This window comes from Gracilinanus agilis, chromosome 3, assembly GCF_016433145.1.
Source record: "Gracilinanus agilis isolate LMUSP501 chromosome 3, AgileGrace, whole genome shotgun sequence".
Classification (NCBI taxonomy): domain Eukaryota; kingdom Metazoa; phylum Chordata; class Mammalia; order Didelphimorphia; family Didelphidae; genus Gracilinanus; species Gracilinanus agilis.
This window is the reverse complement of record NC_058132.1, coordinates 212,520,850-212,547,633: the sequence shown is the minus strand read 5'-3', so window position 1 is coordinate 212,547,633 and position 26,784 is coordinate 212,520,850. Positions and strand designations below refer to the sequence as shown.

The following is a 26,784-nucleotide window of genomic DNA, read 5'->3' as shown; positions in this document are numbered from 1 at the left end:
AGGCATGACAGATCCCACCCTTTTATGAAGGATGGTACCCTTCACACTTGGTGGATACCTGAAGATCATGTAAGTCACTCTGTCCTGCCCTGCTGACTAAATATATTTCCATATGAAGACAAGAGGGGCTCTGTTTGCTCCAGTTAAGTACTACTGTATATCCTTACTATGATAGGATCAAGAAAATCTCTTATGTTAATTGTTCATATACCTGAGTATCCCAATTTCCTCAGGTATCAAACCTGAACTACCAGGTAGCTGATATCAGATATACAAAATATAAAACTTAATTCTGGAGGGAACTAATCTTGTCTTTTTTCCCCCTCCTTTTTCAGCAACCAACTGTGTGCAATGTTTGCTTCAGAAATGGAGGATCCAGATTCCTCTGGAGCTTTATTTTTCACTCAGAGAATTAAGAGATATGTGAAAGATAAGAAAACTTCAAAAGTCAATAAGTTGAATACTTCTCTTGCATCAAAGATAAAAAACAAAATAATAAGTAAGTTCATTGCTTTTTTTTTTTTTAAACCCTTGTACTTCGGTGTATTGTCTCATAGGTGGAAGATTGGTAAGGGTGGGCAATGGGGGTCAAGTGACCTGCCCAGAGTCACACAGCTGGGAAGTGGCTGAGGCCGGGTTTGAACCTAGGACCTTCTGTCTCTAGGCCTGACTCTCACTCCACTGAGCTACCCAGCTGCCCCCAAGTTCATTGCTTTTTGTAACAACAGTAAAAAATAAAATGTTAGTGATGTTTAAATGTAAACAAATTGTGACTTTCACAACCATCCAACTGCTTATATAATTTCCCCCTTATTTTGTGAAGTACAAAAAACTCTTTTAAATTATATTATTCATTTGTTTTTCATTTATATGCTTTAAGACACTTTTTCATTTATTCTCCCCTATCCCTTAGCCCCACTTAGAAGAATTTATGCGATACAGCATCAATAGTAGGAAAGGGGGAGTTAACGAACAATAAAGCATAGATCTAAGGATGTCTTTATAGTAATTATTCCCGACAGTGAAAGATAATTCAGGATCAGTTTTAAAGGATAAATTAGCACATTAGAAGTAGGCTGCCTCTGTTCTTCTGATAAAAAGTAGTCTGAGGTTAGTTCTTTTGGAACATGATTTCTTCACAAGAAAGCAAGGCTAAATGGAGCATAGCAACACTGCATTTAGCAGGAGACCCATGGGAGTTTTGGGGACTGGAAACTGGCAAGACTCTAAAAGCAAATTTTGACTATACAACATTTTTGCCTGCTATCTTGGTGGAAACAGCTTTCTTTATGTAACAATGAAAATTGTTTCCATAGTTTGTTCATTAATGTCTTCTCTAAAAACTATGGGAAAGTATTATTCTGACTTTAACTTTGGATAAAGAAAAGCACATTTTGCATTTGCAGTCTATTAATGACAGATAACTCTGCCCCTTATTGTGGTTAAAAGAGCTTCATGTCACTAATTTATTCTAGCCCTAGGTAGGTTTATTTGAACCCAAATAGCTTTGTGGAACAGCTAGAGTTATACTCTGGTGTAGTAGAAAGAATGCTGAATGTCAAGTTCAAATTTTGCCTCCCTAGTGTGACATGGGGCAGTTCACTTCTTAAAGCCTTAGTTATTATCTTATGCTTAGACTGCACATGATATATATTTTCACTTCTGCTTCCTAATACTATTGTGAAGAGAGCATTATATAAGCCCAGAAGTGTCATAGGTATAGGAATTATTACTAGGAACTTCAAGGGTATCACTAGAAAAATATGCTTTTGCTTCCAATAATTTTAGATTACTTTCTCTCTAGTCTTTGTCATCTCTCTCTTCCAAGTATTGACTTTTTTGGAACCTATTTTAGATACCTATGGACTATGACTTTCAAGATTGCTCTAGAAAACTCCTAGGTTTCCTAGTGTTTTTGACAGGATTGCTCAATTTTCATGGGATGGCTCTATTTATAGTTGCTTTTCTTTATAAAAATGAAATGTGTTTGAGACCTCATTTGAACAGAGGACCTCCCATCTCTAGGCTTGGCTCAATATCCATTGAGTCACCTAGGACTATTATTTATCTTAAAGAGAATTTTCTATAATAAAAATATGGGAAACAAACTTTAATTCAGGGACTATTAACAAGAAAACCAGTTATACTCTTAACATAATTATCCAAAATATTAATAATTCCAAGTTCAAGAATCCCTTGAAATCTATCTATAAACATCAGGGAAATGGCCTACTTTTATATGTTGGTAGATTTTTTTTTTTTTTTTTAAGGGGAAGGTATAAGATCCTTTCTTATTATCTAGGCCTGTAGTGGCGAACCTATGGCACACATAACAAAGATAACATGCAGAGACCTCTGTGTATGCATGTACCATCACTGGCAGAGTTAGCTACTAGAAAGGCAGAGGGACTCTGGTGGAGCTGCTCCCTTCCCCCTCTCCACTGCACCTCTCCACCCCTCTGTGTTTACTCCCTCTCCTGAGCTGAGCACTCAGGCTACTCTTATCTGGGGTAAGTGGGGGAGAGACACTTCATCTGGGGGAACGGGACATGGCACATAGTCTCTAAAAGGTTCACCATCACTGATCTAGGCTAAGAGTACAGTGATCTTTCACAGGCGTGATCTGACTGCTGAATGGTATGGGAGCTTTGACTTGGACTTGGACCAGTTCACCCCTCCTTAGGCCAGCAGCCTGCTCTTGGGGTTCATCATACTGGTGCCAGGGTTAGTGCAGACACCTGATCTGCTTAGCCCATTGCAGCTCAGAACTCTCAAGCTCAGGAGATTCATTAGCCTTGGCCTCCTTGAGAAGCAGGGAATCAGGGAAATCGATATTTATCTACAATGTAATTCATCTTAAGTAGTTTATGTGTTCTTGAATTGTTACCTACAAATAACAAATCATAAATCTAGTTATACTTTTAAGTTCATTAAAGCAGTGCAGTTTTAGGAAACTTTACAAAGGATTCATACTAATAAAGCAATTCTATTAACATGTTTTAGGATTTATTTAGAATATGACTATGTAGCTCTTATACTAATGAGTTCAAGTTTAAATTGCCATGGATACCCAGAAATAATTGGTAGGTGATTTGTTTGGTGAAGGTAAAAATGTCCACTGAGGTTTAGATAATCTGCCAACTTTGAAGTGAGTACCTAAAGCTTATCTCCTAACTATTAGCAGGCATAACCATGTTTAATTTTAAAAGCCATTTTGCTTTGCATTTTCCTAATCCTATGAAATACTCTTCCTCCCTTTTTCTTATCTTGTACCTTCTCCCCACCCACCCCCACCCCAAACCATTTTGAAGTAACCATACCTCTCACATTGGTGATTGGGTACCAAAATCGGGTAACTTCATTTTGAAAAAATTGTTTCTATGATTTTCATTTCTGATTTACCACACATATGGATTATCTTTGGATGCCTCTGTTCTGTCTTCTGACACATTCTATATCCCCCTTGATGCTAATGCCTCCTCCTGTTTATTGTTTCCAAATTATCCTGTCTAAATTTTATTTGTATATAGTTGTTTGCATATTGTCTTTCCCCATTAGACTGTGACCTCCTTGAGAACATGTAGATATGTGAAAGAAATGCACCTCAAAGGATAATATATTAACCATTTTCTTCTCTTTCCATAGACAATTCTTCTATCATTAAGATTTCTTTAAAACACAACAACCGGGCATTGGCTCAGGCTCTGAGTGTAGTCAAAGAAAATTCTCGAAAACTTACAACTGAAAAAATGTTATTACAGAAGGAAGTGGAGAAATTAAATTTTCAAAATGCTTTTCTTCGTCAAAAGCTAAATAATCTGGTATGGCTTCTCTGTGTTATGTTTGAATTTATGTGATCACTTAAAACCTTTTACCTGGATTTTTGTAGTCACTAAATAAGAAAAATTGTAAAAAGCATCTAGGAATATTGTAGAAATTCCTTGCTATAAATTGTTGAAATTTATGATGCCATGATAGTTCAGAAAAGGGAGAAAACTGCTGTAGAGATTTCTTTTAATTTTACATATTGTAAATATACATATTTCTTTGCCATAGATTATTATCATCAACATGGAAGCAATATTCTTTCCTAAGGCTGTAAGGTATTTAAAGAGATCTTAATCCAGCTCAATCAGTGTGAGGAGGAAAAAGAATTCCCAGACTATTCTTTAGTATTCCCCTAGATACAAGTCAAATAGGATAAAGGCTTCTCTGATTCATCAATCCTCTCATAACAAACACCTCCCCACTCCACTACCCTCAATATAGATGGAATTTATTTGGGGGGAATATTTTAGACATAGACTCAAGACTAAAAATCAATAAAAATTTTAATTAATTTTAAAAATGAACCCCCAGATGAGGAAGTTCCCTCTGCCAGTGCAGGTTGGTGGTGCCTTCTCTGTAACTTAGAGTCATAGAGAATTGCCTAAAGGTTAATTTTTCACACTTAGTGTGATGGGTCACCAACATTGAACTTGTAATGAGATCCAGGCTTGAATTTAGACTCCTAAACCAAATGGTTATGTAAACATGGATAAGTTATTTGCTCCTTGGTTCCCTTATCTGCAAAATAAGAATAGTAATGCATCTATCTCACAAAGTTAGGAGGGAACTCTGTAAAATTTTGCTCTGGAATCACAGGACCTGTTTAAAATGTTGCTAGTGACCTCGGAAAAGTCACTTTATCTCTGTGGTCTCTAGTTTCCTCATCTCTAAAGTGAGGTAGACTAGATGGACTTGAGGCTCCTATGAACTTAATATCTATGATCCTTAATGATAGAATTAGTTTCTGGAGCTATGATTTCATTGAAGGAACTCCCAGAGGAGGAATTTCCTTTTGCCAGTGTAGTGTAAAGATGATTTTGGGAGTCCCAAAGATGTTATTTGGATGGACAGGCTTGGGAGTGTGATAAGCCTATCTAGGAAACTCTTCACCTCTACTTTGAGGGTAATCAAGAGGTTATCTCTGTGAATGGTATAGCGGACAGAGATAGACAGGAACCAGTGTTCAGTTAAGGGGTTTCTTTGGGTTTGGGTATAGACTGTTTTCTAGGACTTAAATGCCTGGACCTCAAGAAACCCTTACTGAACCTAGCCCTGCTGGGGAAAGACTGAATGACTGGCAGCCTTGGATTTTGTGTAACTAAAACTATAGACAGTCTCCCTCAGTTCCCTCTTCTTCCCTCTATTTACACTGTATCCCTTTAAGAAACTTTTATCTGACTGCTATTCGTTAACAAGATGATTTATTATATGGAAGGAACAAGATGGGTGAGGTGAGTGGGGTTAGGAAGCCCTGCTCTGTCACGATAACAGGTCCTTGGTGCCAGGCCAAGCCCTCAGGCTTTGGCCAGGATCTCTCTTACTCCCTCTCTTCTAACTGTTATCTAAACTAAACTACAGACAGAATAGGATTATGAGGGTCTTTCTCAATTGACACAGGACAGAACAGTGAGTCTTCAAGGTTGGCCCATTGAGCTATTCGGGTCCACAGACCCCTTTCAACTACTGGCAGATGTTTAAATTCTTCAATGATATATGTAAGAAGCAGGAAGCTATCAGGGAAAAGAGATATCCAGGGAAACCCTCAGGTAGTTAGCACCTTTTCTGAAACTTAGAGTCTTAGACTTAGAGAATTGCGTGTTGTTCTGAGAAGTTCAGTGTCTTGGCCAGGATTACACAGTAGAAGGAGGACTTAAATTCATCTCTTCCTAATTAGAGGCCAGCTCTGGTGTCAAACTCAAATAGAAAAAGATTCCTGTCAGCCACAGATTGACTTAGAAAACCACAAGTTAACATCATCTATGTTATATTGTATTTTTATTTATATGAGTTTTAACACCTCTGCACTAAGGTCTATAACAATGGAATCATTAATAATATTTTATCCTATGCTACTGTTTATCACACTATACAAATCATATGTGATACTAAAAAAATTTTGCAAAGCTTCAACAGACTATACAAATACATTTATATATGTGCGTGTGTATATATGTATGTAGATAGATATATAGATATATCACTGTTATTATTGAATTATATTTGACTAAAGAGTCTATTTTATCCTACAGAATAAAACCCTCATAGAAATAGAAGCCTTCATGAGCAGTAACTTGATATCTGCGATTGAAATGACAAACCACACTGAGGTAAATACTAATTTTATAAATATTATAGTTTAGTCATCCTTACAATTCAGGAAGATCCAAGTACTTCCCAATTATTTTCTTGTATTCTTAAAAACTCATGTATAAAATACATTTTACCCTGCTCAAGTATGTTTTAGTCTTATTTTTGTCTTTTGAATTACTAGTGTAGTAAACTATTCTAGTTGAAATTTTAACAGCTACAGATTAGGGCTCTTAGAGTATTTTGAGAGAGGATATTTTTATCTGACTTTAAAAATAAAATTGTAAAAAAATTTGGTGCTTTAAAAATTACCAAACTATACCCCATTATATTATCTGTTTATATAATTTGTTTTCCATTGTTGCCTTGACATCTTTTTCTTTTTTGTTACTATACATTCAGTTCTTTCTGAATTTTGTTATTGTTTACAGTTCTACTATATGTTACAGGCTGCTTTGAAGGTGGTGAGGTGCATTGGAGAATATGAGGTGGACCTGGGTTCAGTTTTGGCATTTACTCCCTTTGTGACCCACTACAAGTTGTCTATCTTATTTTCTCAGGATCCTCCTCTATAAAATGAGAGGGTGTAGATTATAGTGTTGTTAAGGTTTCTTCTTGACTAAATCTAAAACCCCATGAGAAAATAAATAGATTAAAAGATAACACAGGAGGCAGCTGGGTCACTTAGTGGATTGAGAGCCAAGAATAGAGACAGGAGGTCCTAGGTTCAAATTTGACCTCAGACACTTCCCAGCTGTGTGACCCTGGGCAAGTCACTTGACCCCCATTGCCTTCCCTTACCACTCTTCCACCTATGAGCCAATACACAGTATTGACTCCAAGATGGAAGGTAAGGTTAAGAAAAAAAAAAAAAGATAACACATTTCCTCTACAGGGCATAGAAGAAATAGAATCTAAAAGAAATCCATCTGTTTTCATATTGAAATAATATCATATGCAATAAAAATAAAATTATTGTTGTGTCTAGAAAACAATATCATATAAAGAAGAAATGCTACAAACATTTCCTTTTCTCATGAGACCTCTATTCACAGTGGAATATCTGGGTACAGTGGAGTGCATTTTGAGAAATACCAATTTAATCTCATTTATTTAAAAAAATTTAGTATAGCCCTGTGTGATTTCATTAATTTTTTTTTATCAATTTGTCTTTGAAATACTAATTTTCAGATTTGGCTTCCTAGTTACTTAGATATGACTACATAGGTTAATTTATTCTTTCAGCTCTCTTTGTGTAAGATAAGGGCAGGAAATATTTCCAACTGTACTATTAATGCATAGTCCTGCTTGCAAAATGTACTTCTGAGATGGCAAACTGGAGAAATGGACATAACTCTTAAGCTGTTAAAGAAAATTATCTTTGTAGATGTTACTTTAAGCCAATAATATTCAGAGTTGGTGTAATGCATGGGATTGTAATCATTATCCTGACAAAGAAAACCAACTTTATAAATTCAGTAAAAATTTACCTCATACTTTTATAAATTCAATTAATGGTAAGCATCACAGCAGATAACAGCAAAGTATTTAGTTCTTGTTTACATTTGTTTAAAGATCTTTCTATCTTCATTAAAATACTGATTTTTCAGGAAATTGTGTATTTTAATTTTCTGAATGGCAGTATTTACAGTGGCACTTGAGTTCCAAGACAATGTCTTTCAAACTTTGTTGCACATTCCTTTCAATACAAAATGTTTGAACCCTTACTGTAATATATGTAATTTGAATACTTACTGTAATATCTATAATTTTTAATTTAAATTATACAAATGCATGTAAAGAAATACAATTTAAGTTGATAAATTATATGCCTATATTATTATGTGACTTAACACTCATCAAATTCATAACAAAAAGGGAGGTGAGGCTCTTATTGCCCCAGGTGATGTGAGGACAAGGAGTGGCAATGCTTTGGGCTATCAGAAGAATTTTCTCAATGGCATCTCCCAACAGTTATGAATTCCTTATTATTACTGTGCTGATGGCCATGAGGTTATATTTGTCTGTTGCCTTGGGCAAATAAGGGGGAAGTTGAAATCTTGCAGAATTGGGAAGAGGGATTTGTCAAAGGATAATGGGAGAAAGATAGGTGTGGTTGTGTTCAGAAATGTACCATGCAATAGAGCAGGGATAATAAGATTCCTCTTCCCATTAGTTGGCTACATACCTCTTGGAGCATCCAACTTTGCATACCACTGTCCTAAGGAATAGAGATGTGAAGGGAGCTGCAGCTGACAAAATTAAGAAGTTGTAATGTACCAAAAAAGACCTTTGTAAGCAAGGCAGCTATCTTAAGTTAACACTGTTGTCATTCATAACCAACAAAATGGGATTTCATAAATTTATTCATTATTCATATAATCCTGGTGATAATTCAGTATATGCTGTATCTCTCAAATGAATACAGATATTTTCTCTTAGGCCACATAAATGTGAAGTGAGGAAATTGACCATTAATCAATGAGTTTTCTTAGGCCAGCCCAATTCATTATCACTCTTGTCATCAAATAGCATCTATTCAACACCTATATAATACCTTCATAGATTCTATATCAGTAAGAACTTAGAATTCTGGTTTCTAGAAACACTGAAACAAGACTTGGCAATTAAAACAGAAAATATATTTTATATTTAACTAGCCTTAAGGACCTAGTTAATATTCTTTTTGAATCAAAATAATAACCAAAAAATTGAATTTTCTTCCCCAAAAAGAGATTTACTTGCGAATTCATTAGTATTTTCTAATGAGTCTTCTTAGGCCACACTTTTTCTCCTCTCAGTCAACTGAAGCTGGTCTTGCATGTCCTCATTGGGAATTGAATGAGCAGGACAGGAGTTGTCTCTTTTATGGACTGTTAAAAGGCAGTCTTCTTCAATGGGTAAAGATAACTATGTAGAGGATAGAAAAGATAAAGTAAAAAGAAAGATTGTTCTCCTTCCTTTCCACTCTCTTCCCCAATCCCTCCAATCTCTTGCCCAATTGAAATTTCTAATACATTCATAAAGTAGAGGACTTAATCCTTGATAGGGTGATATAGTTTGTCAGAAAGAATAGTAAACTGGACTATACTAAAATGTAGCATAGGCTATGCCACCAACTTGTTGTGTTCACTCTAATGACAAAAGTGGTAAGAACCAATGACAGTGTCTTCTGTGACCTTGGGCAAATTATTTAATTTTAACTTAATTTTAAAAACCAATTAATTATTTAATTTTTGCTGGATTATTTAATGTCTATGTACCTCAGTTTCTTCATCTGTAAAATGATGAGGTGGAACTTAATTACCTTAATAACCCATTTTATTCTATTATTTATTCTATTATTCTATTCTAGGGTATCTGTTAATTTTATTATATTCTTTAAAGAAATTTTAAATTCCTATTGGATTTCACTTCTAGAGTAGATGGCATTAGTACTGTTAGGAATTTCTAGAAAATTCATTTTAAAATAATGTGCTTTCTTTCTCAGTAATTTATCAAATGTATGTAGACTGTTGTAACTGATAGGATATAATTTTAATACATCACTGAATTCATAGTGGCTTTTTATAATTTTAAAATCAGTTAGTGTTTTGTAGGTCACTTAATTTTTAAATTTACTTTCAGAAAGGGTCCTTGTAATTGAAAAAGCTTGGGAACAATTATACTAATAAATATGTCATCTTTAATCCTCTCATTTTCTTTTTGTTCTTTTTCTATAATAGGATTATCAGAGTCCCTTTCTATTGACAGCTTGCCAGAAGAAAGATGTTGGTAACCAGTTGGATTTATTACGACATTCTTTTGGGAGGTAATTTTTTATGGCTTAAGAGTGGACATTGATATTTGATTACTCAAGCTAAATTAAATTCAGAGCTATTATTTCAGGTGTTTATATTTGAGATCTTTCTACTCCCTAGTACCTTGTCTCTAATTTGTCAACTTCATTGTGACTATAAATTCCATTTTAGTATCTTATGTTTAGTTTAGTTAACCATTTTCCCATTTCCCAAAAACTGTTTGATGTGATGTTTGGTTCTATCATCCTTATATAATGGTAATTTCTTATGTAAATATAATTTACCCCCAACAAGGGGTTACATGTCTAATTGCAAATCATGATATTAGAGAAATTATATATGAATGATTTAGGGATAGTTACTTTACTCAAGGTAGGTAAATATTCTTCATGAATCACCATGTTAAATGATTCATAGGGCCATGTTTCACATGAAATAGTTAGATAAAAGTAGCAGTACACATACATAATAATATATGTAGTTCTAAAAATGTTATGCAAAATGTCCATGGACAGAATAAGGAACAAAAGATTTATTTTAAAGTTGATATTAGCTCTTTTAGCCAGCATATTTCTCTTGTTTTTCTCTTTTCCTCCTACCTTTTTTCTCCCTTCAGATCCTAGAATAGATAGCAACTTCTTACCTTTGAGGCAGATTATTTCCTTAATTGTCCAATTAACACAGTCAAGGCCATAAAAATGGGCCGTGTTTGTTGAGAATGAGATGAGCATGAAAATTAAAACCATGAAACTTTTTCTTACCTATAATTATCTCTGGAAAAGTTATAGGAGAAAATGGAAAAGAATTATACAGAATGGGTTATAACCTACTTCACTGGAGGGAATACCCACATTAATGAGTTCACAGAAACATTTAAGTTATCATTACTTTAGAAATTCTCTGGTCCCAGGTAAGTGTCTCTTTTAGATACTATCAATAAAATGTACTAAATTATAATCTCATTTATAAAATAGGACTGTTCCTCACATCAGACCTACCCAGTTGCCTATGAGAGTTCTGCTTACATCAGCAGATGATGACAATGACAGTGGTGATAAAGAGACATTTAACTATGACAGCAATTTAACATCCAAGAAAGTACCTCATTCTCTCACTCCAGTAGCATGCAAAGCATCTTTATCTAATCAGTTCCATTTGGAATTATTGGAAAGTCCTGAGAAAAATAATGAGAAGATAGATGCTCTAGATAATCCAGAAAGAAATGTTTCTGTTGTCGGTGTACTTTCCACAGGTGAGACCTTTTTAAAGAATTAATTTTTTTAAAGTTTACACAGATATGTTTTTTCTTGAGGTTATTGTGCTTCTTTCAGATCAAAGAAAATTCTATTCAGAAATCACCTTGATTTGCCCCAACATCATTTCTGGTGAAGATAAACTTCTTAATCAGTGTTATAATTACATTATTGATAAGGTGGTACTTATTAAAAATATTGTGTTTATTTTAGCCAAAGACTGGGGAATTAGGGTGATGAATACTAGCTGTATCATTGTGATTCTGGAGTTCAGATCTGATTGGTTTTCTTGTTATTTTTTTTTTTATTTTTTTGGTGGTTCTTTTCAAGAAAAGTATAAAAAAAGAAGATGAAATCCTAACTTGTATCAATCTGTTAGTCTCCTGTCAATAACTACTTTTCTTACAGTTATTGGTAGGATATTCTTATTTAAATTTGCTTCTGAAAATAGGATGATGGGGCTTTTATTAGATGTTGCAGAAATTAAATTTTATGAGCTTACACTGAACTATTTAGCTTCAAGTTCTTCATCTGTAAAAATAAAGGCGAGAGAGTACCCCATGTCATTTGAAACGTTAATTCCAGGCCAAAAAGTGAAAACATATTGGATATAGTCCATAAGCATGATATTTGCTTTTTAACTATTATAGAAATCTAAAATATGTACTTTTAAAAGAGAGAGTCTGACTTTCATAAAATATCATGTTAAGTGTAAGTAAGCAAAAACCTGTTGGGTCTGATAGAGGCTTAAATTTAAAAAAACAGATCATTTTGAAAATCCAAAGCAAAGCTTATAATTAATTTTAAAAATGTCTTTGTTTTTAATAGAGGAAGGAAACATTTATTAAGCACCTGCTGTTAAGTGCCAGACACTGTGCTAATCACTTTACAAATATCTTTTTTGATCCATACAACAATCCTGAGAGATAAGTGCTTTCATTATTCCTCTTTTATGGTTGAGGTGATTAAGGCAAATAGAAGTTAAGTGACTTTCCCAGAATCACACAACTAGAAAGTGTCTGAGATTGGATTTGAACTCAGATCTGCCTGACTCTAGGCCCAGCAGCACTGTGCCATCTTGCCAAATGTCTTAAGTATGTTTTTCATGCCAGATAAAAAATTATTAAACATAACATAGTAAAACACTGGCCTTTTAGTTAGAAGACCATTTGAATCTTAGTTCTCCTCAGTTCTCTCTCCCCTAGTAGTAAGCCCTGGGGCATATTTTATCACCTCTCTGGTTTTTAGTCCCTTCATCTGCAAAATGAGAGACTCATAGTAGATCTCTAGAACTTAATATTTTGTGGCTATTATAAGAGCCTAGCTCATGATTTATACTTGAGGGCTTTCTTTGGGTCATAGTTCAGAAACTTTTTAAGGTTGGTATTCCAATTTTGTTTGCAATTCCTCTTATTCTAAGGCCTTTACTGTTGCCCTGTGCACATATAGTGGTGCGGGATTGTAGTTAGGAAGCCACAGTCATTTCTCTGTATCTACATAGATTTCTCTGTTGTGTATCATGATGATGACTCTTTGCTAGGGAGTCTTTAGGTTCTTGAAACAGAGACCTTTCCTATTAATGCATATGTGAAAACGAGAGGTTGTGTATATAGAGGACTCACAGAGAATGCAAGAAGACCTGAGTCTGGCTTACCTCCAAAACCTACTGGCTGTGTGCACAATAGGCAAGTCACTTCAGGTTTTAATTCCTCTAGGCAATTTTCTAGCCCTAAAAGTTGCAGAACAGTATCTAAATTAGTAAAGAGACTTTTGAAAATTAGGAGGTTATTTTTCCTTATCACAAATTTGATCTAAAAAAAGCTTTTTAGGAAAGACATGTGCCAAGAGACTTCATCTTAGCATTTTTTCCTACTATTTTGCAGACCTTTGAGAGTAGCATTTAGAATAATCACATGCTGCTTTGGCCTCGAGGGCCAGAATCCAGCAAAAATGTTAACTCTCATGTACATGTTCTTGAGGAAAAGGGGAATGATCTGAAGTTGTCTACTAATGATTCTAAAGTTCTAGAAACTTGTGGTAGTGGCTCAATATCACATGGGTTTGGGCCAGGGTTAGTCCTTTAATTCTTGGCATCCTAGGTCATTGGAACTGTTTTTCTCTATAGACATCATTTTAAACATTTCGAACAAGTATTTTCACAATTTCTTTTTTGTTTTAACCAGTTGTCAAGGACTCTTGGAGCTTTAAGAAACTTTCAGCTGACCACAATATCAGAAGTCATATTTATCTATGAAGTAATTTTTAATCAGCCATAAATGGAACAGACAGATGCTTTTTTTCTACCTATTACTGAAATACATTTATTTCTCTTTATTGTGTAGAAAATCAGGCCCATCCAGAAGAAGGTTCCAAAAGTTCATCAGCAAGTGAACTGAATAATATTCATTATGTAGGAAAGGTAAAACAGAAAAGATCTCGTAGTAATAGTCAATCTGGAAATGTGACTGAAAGAAAAAAGCGTCTACCCTCTTGGGAGTCCAGTAATCTTCCTACAGCAATTCCCCTTGCAGTAGATTTGGAACAAAGAGAAGTTTCCAATAATGTTTTAAATTGGAGCAACAAGGTAAATGACAACTCTACAGAAAAAGAAACTAAAACACATCAAAATGGATTATGCCATCTTGACTCACAATCTCAATCTGCCAGTGACCTTAATGAAAAGTTCCCCATTGTGGTTCTGCCAAATGATGAACAGCAGCTGCACAAAGAAGTGTATGAAACTGATACAGATTTAACTGCCACTAAAGTTAGCAAAATTGTTACAGTTCAAACAGGTGCCCAGGATAAAAGTAATCCTAAAACTAAAGCTTCTGGGAAAAAAGCTTTTAGAAAAGTGAAAGATTCAAGTACTGACAAGAATAGAGAGAAGTCAAAAGTACAGCCTAAAACCAGTTCATATTTACCTAGGAAAGAAAGGGATAAAAATACAGAAGAAAGCAGTTCTCTTGCTTTGACTGATAGTAGTAAATCTGAAGATCAGAAGCTCACCTTGGATACTGAACAGTTCACTCAGTTGAACACCTGGAAGAACATAATGTGTCAGGAACTCAGTGAGCAGAATGTAGTACAAATTTCACAGCAGCATGATAAAAAGAAAAAAGTAAGAAAAACATATGTACTGAATAAAGAAGAGAAAAAAAGAGTTTCCTTTTCCTCTCCCTTGTCAAATGAATCCCACCAAGACAGCAGTTGTGGTATGGGACATAGTTTCCAAAATTTTGATAAAGTCAGAGAATTTAGACGGACATTTGTGGTTAATAATTCAAACAAAGATTCGTGCTTCCTAAGTCAAAATGATAATGAATTAGGCTCTGGCATATTAGAAAACTTAGAAAATGAGTTACAAACCATTGATAATTATACCAAAGGTAGCCAAAATTTATCTGATTTTAAGACCCCAAATTCATTGAGTAAAGAAAAGCAGACTTCCAAGCAAAGCAACACAGATTTAAGCAAGAAGCCTTTGAAATATAGCAGAAAACGGACACATGAAATAATTTTTGAAATGAACCAAATACATGAAACTTATAACAAGGTCATGCAACACAAAGAAAGCCACATAGAAGATCTTAATTCAGAAACATATAAACCTAAAAAGACCCCTAAATACCAAGAGAACAACATTGAAAATGGATCTTGTGTAGAAGTCACTAGAAAAAAAATGGAAAATCATGATCAGTGCTCAGATCTTCAAAAACTGGATAAGATGTGTGGCAAGAATTCATTAGACAAACCATTGAGTTTATTGATAAAACCTAAACCCAAAATGTTCATGCAGCCAGCAGATCATACTCAACATTCTGTTCCTTTAGAGTCAGGCTTAAAACACTCTATGAGAAAGTTGGAAAGTGATCCCAAATACAGTGAACACCAGAAGGGTCAAACACAAAACACAATTACAACCCCAAGTGAAAAAATATTTCATAATTCTTTAATGACAGTGACTAAAGAAAGAACTAAAGTACCAAATAAAAGAGAATCCAAGTCAAAAAAGAGCCGGAAGACTTATGTAGTTGCTCCAGTTGATCAAAATGAAATCAGGGAAAAAATACCTGAGGCTCTTGAGGAAAGATTAAATCCATGTGATTCTGAGCAAGTTATTCAGGAACCAAACTTGGAAAATGAAAATGTATTAGTCAGAATAAAACCAGATAAGTTCACTTGTAACCCAGTAAGGGAGAACACTTCCTGTCATTTAAACTCTAAAACAAAGAAGTTTTCTCCCTATACCATGTTGAAGGAGGGTTTTTTAAACTTGGACAAGCCAGTTGCTAGGAACCAGAAACTGCCAGAAAATGTTACTTTGAAGGAATCGCCCATCTTTCATGTGGATAACACTGAGCAAAAGCGTGTTTCCCAAGAGAAGACAGAAGGGACAGTATTTCAAGTCGGCAGAAGAACAGAAACAGCTGGAAAAGGTAAGTATAAAAGTGATAATTAAGATAAAAGACCTATCCATTTAGGAGATAGAATGTTGCTATGTCTATCAACAGGCATTAAAAACCTGTGTGAGACATTCTGTTCTTGGCTTTGGAGAAACAGACAAAAATGAAACAGCCCTTGTCCTCAAGGAGCTTTCCTTTGACTGAAGAAACTATATACTTTAAAAAAATGTTTTATGCTTGTACATAAAATCTATATTGACTTTGAAAGGTATCTGGGATCTGTGGGTTTAATTAATATCTTGTATTCTCCAGACTTGGTAGCTTTCAGGACCTTTATCCCCAGGTCTTATTTTTAAGTCTTTCCCACTTTCCACATCTAATAAATTACCAAAGACTATCAGTTTCTTCTTAAGGATGTCTTATCACTCTCCCTTCTCATTTATACATTGCCATTACTCTTGTACAGGCCCTCATTACCACTTGGCCAGGGCTATTATAATAGACTTTTTTAGTGGTAAATTCCTACCAGATTTTATGCATTCCTTATTCTAAACCATCCTTCATAGTTTTGCCAGATTAGTCTAGATATGTCATTCCTTTGCTTAAGCCACTTTCTAATTTTTTTTTAACTTGGTATTGAAGCTCCCTTACAATCTGGCATCATCAGAGACATTAGTGTATACTCTTAGAGATCAGGTACTTTTTCTCTTTTGCTTTCCAGCACAACGCCTAGAATTGAATCAAACATTTTCAACTTTATTTCATCATACTGGTCTCCATATGCTTAAAGCTTCGGCCAAACCTAGAACTTTCTCAAAGTCCTGCCTTTGTGCTCTTTACATATGAAATATTCTCCTTCCTCTTTTGTATTGGTGAAAATTTACTCGTTTTTTCCAAGTCCAGCTCAGATGCCTCTGCTTCTGTTAAGTTTTAAGCTTCTGATTTCCTTTCTCTTGCCTCAAATCAGTAATGATCTTTCCTGCCTTACTCAGTAATTTTCTCATATCTCTTTTATGCCCTTATCATGTATTATAGGCATTTTTTTGAGATCTCATTTAACTTCTCTGCACATAGCTTAGTATTCCTTACATATTAGGTACATGGTCAATATCTATTAAAATGGAACTTTCTGTATATGGTCTTAGATACATCAGTTTTTATTTCATTGATCCAATTAGTTTTTTTAAGTGAAAATAACATTAAGTTATACCAGGTTTATCCAAAACATTAATTCATGCATTTGATTATGATTATTAGTTTTTGAATATTACACTTATGCTGTTATTTATCCTTCTCAGTGATCTTAATAGGTACTTGATATGTAGCTACTGAATTAATTTATTTGCATCTATAACTGCCAAATGATTTATTACAAACAGGGTTTATATCATTACAAATACTTTATGAAAAATAATAGAGAACCTTTTAAAGCATTATGTTTTTGAACTTTTAAATAAATGACTTCATAGTAGTTAATGTTGGGTAATACTGTGTTGGTCTGTGCTTCAAATTAAGCCTTAATTTTTTCCTCTCCAAAAATGTTGAAGTTTATTTTAAATAACTTTATCATTTACTATTAAAAATTCCATAAAAGATAATAAGATATTCTTTCTTTCCAGGTACCAAACCACTACAAGATTTGACAAATGCTAGTTTGGTTTCCCATAATTCTCCTAAATCTCAGAGCGCGTTGGATGAGATTTCTCCAATCAAGCCAACTAAAAGAACGCGAGATGCTGTTTGCTATAAAGAACCAAGTCTTAAAAAGTAAATATCAAATTTTTGTGTATCTTAAAAGTAAACTTGTTTATTTTCTCCAGCATTATTTTTCAAGACTCTGCCCAAATTAATTTCTATACAGATGATCCAAAGAGTTAATTGTCAATTAGTTATATGTATTGGTTGTTATCATAGCAAATACCCTAGTTCAGGTACTCATTAACTCTGATTTAAACTATTAGCTTAGTTTCTTAATTTGGTGGTTTTGCCTCCTCTCCCTCCCTTTTCCAAATCCTCCACCATTAAATTATCAAATTACTATTCCTAAAACATAAATATTATTGTTTAATATCTCCACACTCAAAAATTTCCAACAGTTCTCTAATGCCTCTAAGATAACATTAAAAAGTCTTTGACATTTCGAGCCTTCCACTTCTAATTGCCACCTACCCTTCCACTGTTATTTCATATTAATCCATTTCAAGTACTCTTTATTTAAATCAGAATGGTCTGCTACATGTTCACATACATGTTATTCCATCTCCCATCTTCGTACTTTTACCCAACTGGTCGCCAATGTCTGGAATGCACTCTGTCTCCACCTCTTAAGGCAGAGTTCAGGCACTACCTGCTTCATAAATATTTTCTGATTTTCTCTTCTCCTCTGTCCTTGTAGTTTATTAGTACTCACCTGTTTGAAATTACTTTGATATATTTTTGCATTTCCTTATAACATGTAATCCCTCAGGAGAATATAAGCCCTTTGAAGGCATGAATAGTTTCTTTTTCTCCCATCTGCAACATAAGGCCACGCACCTAGGATTTTGTTGTTGCTTTTTGCTTTTTGTCTAGACTCATGATTTCATTCATATATGGAACAACTAGAAATGAAGAAACTCCTTCAACCATGTGAATCAGTGATTATTCTGTAATCTTAAGAGAAGTGACTAGAACATAAGAAGTTAAATGGTTTACCCAGTTTGGCACAACTAATTATATAGCAGAGGCAGGAATTGATTCCAAGACTAGCTCTCACAAAATTGAAGAATTTTTAGTTACAAGGGCCCTGAGTGTCCACTGAGTGAATCCAACCCATAATTGAAAGGCATCCCCATTGCAACATAGGGGACAAATAGATATCCTCTGTTTGATGGCTTCCAATAAGGGGAAATCAACTCTAAATTTGCTGCTTTGCAATGTTGAAGGTGGTGCAGTTCCAAAATCAATTGTGAAAAATGTGGGGTAAGAAATTTGAGGCTAAGAAATCGAGAGGGAGGGCAATAGATAGGCAATGGAGGAAAAAAAAAACAAACCCAATCAATTTCCTAAGATAATTGAGCAGTCAGAAAGTAACTAGAGAGGCTGGCATCCTCTATGCCGATGGGCAAACTACAGCCCATGGGCCAGATGCCGCCCCTGAAATGTTCTATCTGGCTGCCCGATATTATTCCTAATCTGAGGAATACAAGGAGTAGGATATAATACAATGAACTTCAAAAGAGTTGCCTTAGAAACAGACTGACAGATGAGCATTTCCTTTCCTTTGGTCCCCTCTTTAAAAAGTTTGCCCATCACTGGTTTATGCCACACTGCCTTATATAATGCAATTTTTTTGAGAGTTTAAAGAAATTTATCCTTTTAGTCATAGATTTGGTACCTTGAAGTGATTTTACATTGATTCCATTTGATTTGTTCCAAAAAAATCTATCTAAAAACTCATTTATATTGCACTTTCTCTACACCTGTGAGATGGAAAATGCAAGTGTCGTTATTCAACTAGACTTCCACAGATCATGCCTGAGAGGAGCTAAGCTGCTCAGCTCTAGCCAATGCCTTTGATAATGTGCTTCTTCATCTTGGCTATATTCTACTTTGCCACCATCTATAATACCACCCTCTCCAATAGAATCCCATCTGGAAAGAGCATGTCCATTGACTGCCCTGTTGATCTCTTCATTATTCTAGGGGCTTTCCAGACCAAGACACCCATCTCAGGCCACCACTCCACTATATGTGGTGTTTTCCTCTGTTTGAATATCAGCTTTTAAGGGCAGGGATGGTCTTGATTTTGTATTTATATCCCCAGTGCTCAGAACAATGTTTGGCTTACATTAAGTGCTTAATAAATACTTATACGCCTCTTTTTTTACAAAAGGGGAAATCAAATCACATAGTAACTTACATTCATAGTTTGACAAGTAATTCCAGTTGTCCTCCATTTAAGTATATAGTTATTGTATCCAATTTGAAAGCATTTTTTCTTTCTAACATATGCCATGTTAAATGGGAGGGAGACCCCAGTGTTATAATGTGGACGGGTGATCAGGATTTTCCTTCCACCTGATCTGACAGGGTATCTCCTCTCGGACAGAGAGCCAAGATGTCTGCTCTCTCTGTCCTGGACCAGTACAATTCTGTTGAGAAGGTCAACACAGTCACTGAAACAGGGGAAAAGGAACACCTGAGGAGATGGTGTAAACGTTTGGCTAGGGATTTGGCTTAACCTAGCCTCTCCAAGGTGTCCTGTCCTGAAACAGAAAGCTGACCTAGAAGAGAGATCAAGATGGTTGACTGGGAAATTGTGCACATTACCTAGTCTAATAAAATCTCTCTCCAGCCTAAATTCTTACTCAGTCTTCTCCTGCTTTCCTATATATTTTGTGGTTATTTATTAAATAAAGGATTACAAGGGTGAGATCAGGGAAAGAGATTCATTAGGGTTCCATATCTGCGACACCGATCAATGGCAAGTCCTTCAGCCCCAGCTAAAGCCGGCAGCCTGGAAATCCCTCTCTGTCAGATGGTTCTTTCCCTATTCTAACTATCCTAGACTGATTCCCAAAAGGGTAGGTCTCTAGGTAGTAGTTGGCATGGGTGAGAGATCTGTCTTCAGGACCGTTCCAGCCTACCCTTCAGGTAAACTGACAGTTTGATGGGTCCACTCAGTTCTTCTTTATTCGTGAACAGAAGCAATGGCAGGGATTCAGTAGTTGTCAGGGTAAAGTAGGAATCTCTCAGGAATGGGTTTCATCTCCAATCCTGGAGCTGGGTCAGGAGCTGCTCTCTCAAACAGAGTCCCAGAGGATTCCCCCTCCTCTTCCTGAGAGTTCATTGTTTTTCCCTCAGAAGCCCCTTCTCTCAGTGTTCCAACTGCCTCCTGCTCTCTCTTCTCTGTTTCACTCTCTTCTCTGTTCCATTCCATGCCCTTGCAAAATTCCCTTTCTTCAACGACCCCTATTAACCTAAAAGAGTGCTTCCCATAAAAGATGAAAAGCAGCAGCTTATTTTGGAGAACCCCATCTTTTGGGTGTTTTTTTTTTTTTCCACTTAAGTCAATACTCTTTCCAAAGGACTTTAAATTTGCTGCTTTTATGTTTGGTCTAATCATAAAAAATAAACCTCACTTTTTTTTTTTGTCAAGAACATGAGGGTTCTGATAGCTAAGTAGAAAATTACTAAACCAGTAGAGGGCAGCAACACAAAGCCATGAGACAGGGAAAATTAGATAAAGGAAATAAAAATAAGCTCATTTTTCATAGTTTAGGAGCTTCTAGAGCTGGAAACTTAGAGATCATCCAGACCAATCTTTTCATTTCTCTCATGAAGAACTGAGACCTAGAGAAATCCAAGGATACACAGGTCCCAAGTTCCTAAATAACAGAGACAGGATTCAAACCTGGGTTTGGACTAAGGTTAGATTTAGGGTTAGGTCCCCCAAACTTAAGCTTTGCCTTCCCCATAATTTAAGATGGACAATTTGAAGTAGAGAGAATTTCAAATAAGAATTTTCTTCCATGATGTGATCTATTACCAGGAACTATTTGCATCTAACAGCTATAACATTGTTATCTTAACCCCCAAAGGCAAAACTAGAGACAATTTGAATAGGGAATATAATCACCTTTTGAATAATGTCTCTGTTCAAGATATAATCATATTTCGCCCACTTTACTAATTTTTTCATCTTTTTACATTTCAAAAAAATCCGAGTGTTCACTTGGATTCCCTGTTCCTACAGGAGGTTAAGGCTAACGGATCTTTGGAACTTGGGAGTTCTGAGCTGCATTGGGCTAAGCAGATCAAGTGTCTGCACTAATCCTGGCACCAGTATGATGAATCCCAAGAGCAGGCTGTCTGCCCAAGGAGGGCTGAACTGATCCAAGTCAAAGCTCCCATACCATTTAGCAATTGGATCAGGCCTGTAAGTGCTCATTGCATTTACAGTCTAGATGAGTTAGGAAAAGCTCTTTCCTCCTCTTTCCCATCTAAAAAAGAAAAAAATCTACCAACATATCAAAGCAGATAATTTCTGTGGTGTCTACTGACAAACTTCAAGGCATTCCTGAACTTGGAACTTTCAGTATTCTGGAGAATTGTTAGAATATAATTGGTTTTCTTAAAATCTTATGTATTTTATGAATTTAAAAAATTCTAAGAAGGGATTCATAGGTTTTACCTGACTGCCAAAGGGTTCCATAACAAAAAAAATTAAATTAAAGTTTATATTTTCTAGCTTATGTATTTTATGATTCTCTTTAAGATAAATAACAGCCCTAGGTAGGATGATAGTGAGCTTGGCCTGGAGATGGAAGGTCATAGTTTCAAATGTGGCCTCTGATACTTCCTAGCTGTGTGACCCTGGGCAAGTCACTTAACCCCAAATGGTTAACCCTAATCACTCTTCTGCTTTAGAACCAATATTTAGTACAGATTCTAAGACAGAAAAAGGTAAGGGTTTTAAAAAAACAAGATAAAAAACAGCCTCCAAAGTGATTAAATTCAATCTAAATTTGAATTTTTTGTTTATAGGTTGTGTTATAAACTAGAGATATGTTTCTTGGTATTTTAAAATTCATTTTTAGGTGCCTTTTGTTTTTATATGACATTAATTTCCAAATATATTCCTCCTCTTACCTTATTCAGACATTTGTTCTTCATTTACAAAAATTAAAAAAGAAAGCAAAAAAGCTGGTCAATAAGACCAGCCAACATATCATCTACCTCTGGCATTATATACAATAATACATATCCATAGTCATCCAACTCTGCAATGAAGGGAAAGAGGTGTGCTTTTTCCACCCTTCTCTGGGTCAGAATTTAACCATTAGCTATAGTACTCAGCTATTTCAAGCTATCCATTAACATTAGTGTGTGTATGTTTCTAATTTTTTTTTCCTTTTGCTTCTAAATAGAAGACCTAAACCACTTCCTTTTACAGTTGAGGAAACTTGAGATCCAGAAGTGTTAAATTATTTGCTCAAGGTCCATAGGGAGTCATTTTTTCTTTATATCTCATGGTAGTAGTAGATGTATACTTAAAAAAGTATTTAAGTTGAATTTCTTCATAAAATTTGTATCTGAAACAAATTTTACATTTCAAATGACCAATTTTTTGGAATGTGAATAATGATGCTTTTCTCTTCATTTTGCACAGTATGAGGGGTTTTTTTTTTTTTGTTGTTGTTGTTTTTTTTTTTTTGCACAGATTTGAGTTTTCAGGTCATGTGATATGTTCATTTAACTCTGTTTTGCAGAAAACTGAGACAAGGAAATAATTCCAAACCTAAAAAATCAAAAGGAAGACAAAAGGAAGAAGATAAGGAAAGCCTTCAAGAAATACTTTAAGTAGTCAATTTAATTTTTTTCTTTTTCTAAGAAATGGAATGATGCAGCTTTTATTTTTAAGCTTGAGCAAATGTATATAAATTTTCTAATTTTGCCATTTGCAAATGGCTTTGATCAAGACCATGCTATGTAATCTCATATTTTTGCTATTATAAGTAAATAAATGCAGATTACTACATAAGTATGTGATTCAATAAAACATTTTTATGTGTGTTTATACAATTAGTAATGTTCTATTTTATTAATAAATTTAATTCTGTATTGGTTACCTTTCATCAGCTGAGTGACTATGGTAGTGGAATGTAGCCTCTGTAAGCTTTTGCCAAGAAACTGAAGACCAGGATTTAAATCCTGCCTTTGGGCAAATCATTTTACCTCCCTTGGCCTTAGTTTCATCATCTGCAAAATTAAGAATGTTGGAATGAGACCTCTAAGGTCCCTTCCAGCTATAGAACTATGAAGCATTCTAACAGGGACCAAGTGACAGACTGTGTCTGCTGCCAGAAAACCAGATTAACAAAAAAGAAACTCATCAGAAAGTTGGTATTAAAGATGGCCTTTTTTTTTAGACGCAGTGACTTATGTGATTGCTGCAGTTCGCCTTCCCTTTTGAGGAACACCTGATGTCTGATTTCTCCCTATAGAAGTAAGGCTATGTGATGGGTTAGTCTCTGTAGGACTGGATCCCTCTGGTCCAAAACTTTGCAGAAGAGGGCTGGTACATACACTGAACTAAAAGGAAAAATTCCAGGGTGTGAGGGAGATAAAAAAGTAAACTCACAGAAACAGTTAGGGGGAGTGTTACTATCTCTTCAAGGAGTTCAAAGAGAGTACTTCCTGCCATTGGTTTGACTAAGAAGAAGGTTACCTGACTTTGTTTGGAAGCCATTGGTTCCTGGTTTTTTGTGATCCAGCCATCCAGTCATCGAGCCCTTGAGTGAGATATCCTGTCCACCTTGTCTTCACTATAGTTATCAATTAAGTTCTTGAGATCCAGTGTTATTAGGGATTTTTTGTTCCAACTAAGAAGAACCCTACCAGAGCCTAGTGACTTGTCTGTGATTTTCTCTCCTGCACAGTACAACTTCCCAAATATTCTGAGCTCTACTCAGTAACCATAGCATCTTGCATCTCTACATGTTAAATTAGAAGTACATCTATCTCCTTTGTATTTTTTAAAGAAATGAGTGTTTTGCTACCAATAGTATCTTTCCCTACTCCATTTATTCCACACATTCTCTAAGCCAATGGCCTCCTCCAAATTTGATGAATACTCCAGGGACTACTCAATCCACTTGGGTAGGGGAAGAATATATTACTATTTCTAGTTATTTTTTAAAAGGAAAGAAATTAAGCTTTACTAATATTATAGAAATTTAATATTATGTCCTTGTTTCATGTAAGGTGCTGTGTCATGAGATTTCTAGGTTTCCTGAGGCAGGAGTTCATAAAATGCTTTGGATTAGATCCTTCCACAATGTAGAGGGATTGATGGCAGCACCCTCATTCATTCTCAGTCATCTATACTGAGCATGTTGCAATTTATGTGTGCCCAGTTAAACAGACTTATGTCTTCACTAACCCCCATGTGATTTAAAAGGTTTCTGCAAAAAAAACCCAACATGGATTAAAGAAAATACTAATGTGAAGAGCTCAAGCAGACAAGACAGCAGCACTGACACTTCTATTCCTAAGCTCTTCTCTTCATTGGCCGCATTATAAGATAAAGCAGTGATGATCTATTATCTAGTGAGAACTTTGCCGAAAAAATTAAAAACATCAAAAATGTTTGAAATATGGATTTGCATCTACTATCAATTAACCTATGTATAGAGTAAATGATAGAATAAAGACATTGTTTATTTCAATTTATCCTACATGTAAATTGTAGTTTTTTCATGACTCCCCATTTAGATTATAAGCTCTTCAAGAGGAAGGACTGTGTATCCTCAGTACTTAACAGCATCTGACATATTTAAATAAGTGTTTAATGACTGGCTGTGGGAATGAGAATAGGCCAGGCAGCAGCCTGAGGCCCCAAATACTGCCAGAATTTGTTGTAGTATTTGTGTATTAACCATATAAATATATAAAATGGTTATTATCTTTATTAGGTTTCTTTTTTTTTATGCATTACTGACAAAACTTGTGAGAGTGGTTCCCCTAACCCCATTTTCCCTGTAAGTCCTATGGTTTTTATTGTATGATTTCGTATAACCCAGTGATTTTTAGGTACTTACATGTATGAGCAAAAAGAAAGTTATATTCCTCTAGGGAAAGACAATACATAAAAGGGAGCTGAAATGTAGGAGTTGGCGAGATGGGATGGAGTGGGTGGGATGTGAAACCCTTCACAGGGGCATGATGGAAAAGTCTAGACTTCCAAGAGTAGAGCCTATTAAGTGAACTGTGGCAGTCCAGACCCCAGTGGAGGTTGTAGGTCAGAAATCAACAATGAGAGGAGAGGTTGAGAGGACACCTGAGGCAGAAATGTAGTGGAGCTCAGAGGGAAATGGAATTAACTCCAATAGAGCTATAAGTTACTGAATTCTGCCTTGAGTTTCTTTCAGTGACCATTTGTGTGTGTTTTGGAATTTTCCTTTGTGTTTAGGAAATAAGTACTTGATCTGTACCTTATTTAATAAGAACTAGCATTTTAAGGTTTGTAAAGCACTTTATATGTTACCTCATTCAACCCTTACAGTAACCCTGAGAGATGGGTGCCATTATATTCCCCATTTGACAGATTAGGAAAATGAGACAAAGTATAAGTGACTTACCCAGGGAGGTGGGAATTTAACTTGGGTGGTTATGATTCCCAAGTCCAATGCTTCTGTGCTATCAAGCTTCATTGTACACTGAACACTTTTCACTCCTTATCATCCTCTCCCTACTTGGGGACAACTAGATATGAGGCCAAACTCAAGATATTAGTAATTTTTCCTCCAGAGTACAGGTGAAATGAACTGAAAAAGGGTGAGAGAAAAAAAGACTAATTAGAAGCCAAGTTTTCCTTGGAAGCTGAGTTCTCTTCAGACCATTATCTAAGTCCAAAGCAAAGTGGCACTTTAGGGAGAGAAAAATGGGTGTAGTGCCCTAGCAGCTTTGGTTCAGGAGTGTTATAAATGTTAAAAGTTGTTCATCCTTCATTTTCAAAGAGGATCAATGACAGCATAAGGATGAAGTCTTGATATGTATGAAGTGGATTTAAGTGAGACAGAGTTGCAGTGGATGACCTTGGCGTCTTTTGATATCTTGGTAAGCTCTAAGCATTCCACAACATTTGTCTTTGCAGCTGTTAGAACAAATTGTTCTCTTCCCCACATTCTGCTTAGAGAATTCACATGCTTGCAATAGACATTCTCCTGACTCATCAACAGGTTTGAGGCCTTTTGGTTAAACCTGATTTAGTCCATTTGAGGAGCCCCTTTTATTGAAGTGCAGCTGCTGTGCAGGCTAGAGTTTCTTGGAGCCATAGGTGAGAGTTGGGTCAAAGGTGGATGAGCATCTTTCACTATCAAATTTATGAGTTTGTTTCTTTTTTTTTGTAGTGTGATAGTATGTGATCTGAAATATGTATTGCATGAAAACACTGATGTAACCTTTAAGAGACCATTAACCTTCTATGGGGTGGGGAGGTGAGAATCTGAATCACAAGATGTCAGAAAACAATTACAAAAAATTTTTACCATGAAATTTTAAACAATAGTTAAAAAAAGATGGATGAACAGCTCTGTAAAAGGCTCAGCAAGTCCTGACATCAGTGATGCTAGTCCTCTATACACCCTATATAAGAAGCATTATAAGAAGTAGAAATGATGCTGAAGAGATCAAAGTTGGGGGAAA

The 26,784-nt window shown here is 35.4% G+C and overlaps 1 protein-coding gene across 1 annotated transcript; it reads left to right on the top strand.

Annotated features, from left to right (window-relative positions):
• Positions 1-351: 351 nt before the first annotated feature.
• Positions 352-23,051, top strand: SGO2 (shugoshin 2). Its single transcript, XM_044666422.1, has 8 exons — positions 352-499; positions 3,646-3,821; positions 6,078-6,155; positions 9,861-9,946; positions 10,910-11,187; positions 13,531-15,627; positions 17,214-17,361; positions 22,848-23,051. Exons 1-8 carry the CDS (start codon positions 352-354, stop codon positions 22,936-22,938), a joined length of 3,102 nt encoding a protein of 1,033 aa, XP_044522357.1. The 3' UTR covers positions 22,939-23,051.
• The last annotated feature ends 3,733 nt before the right edge of the window (positions 23,052-26,784 follow it).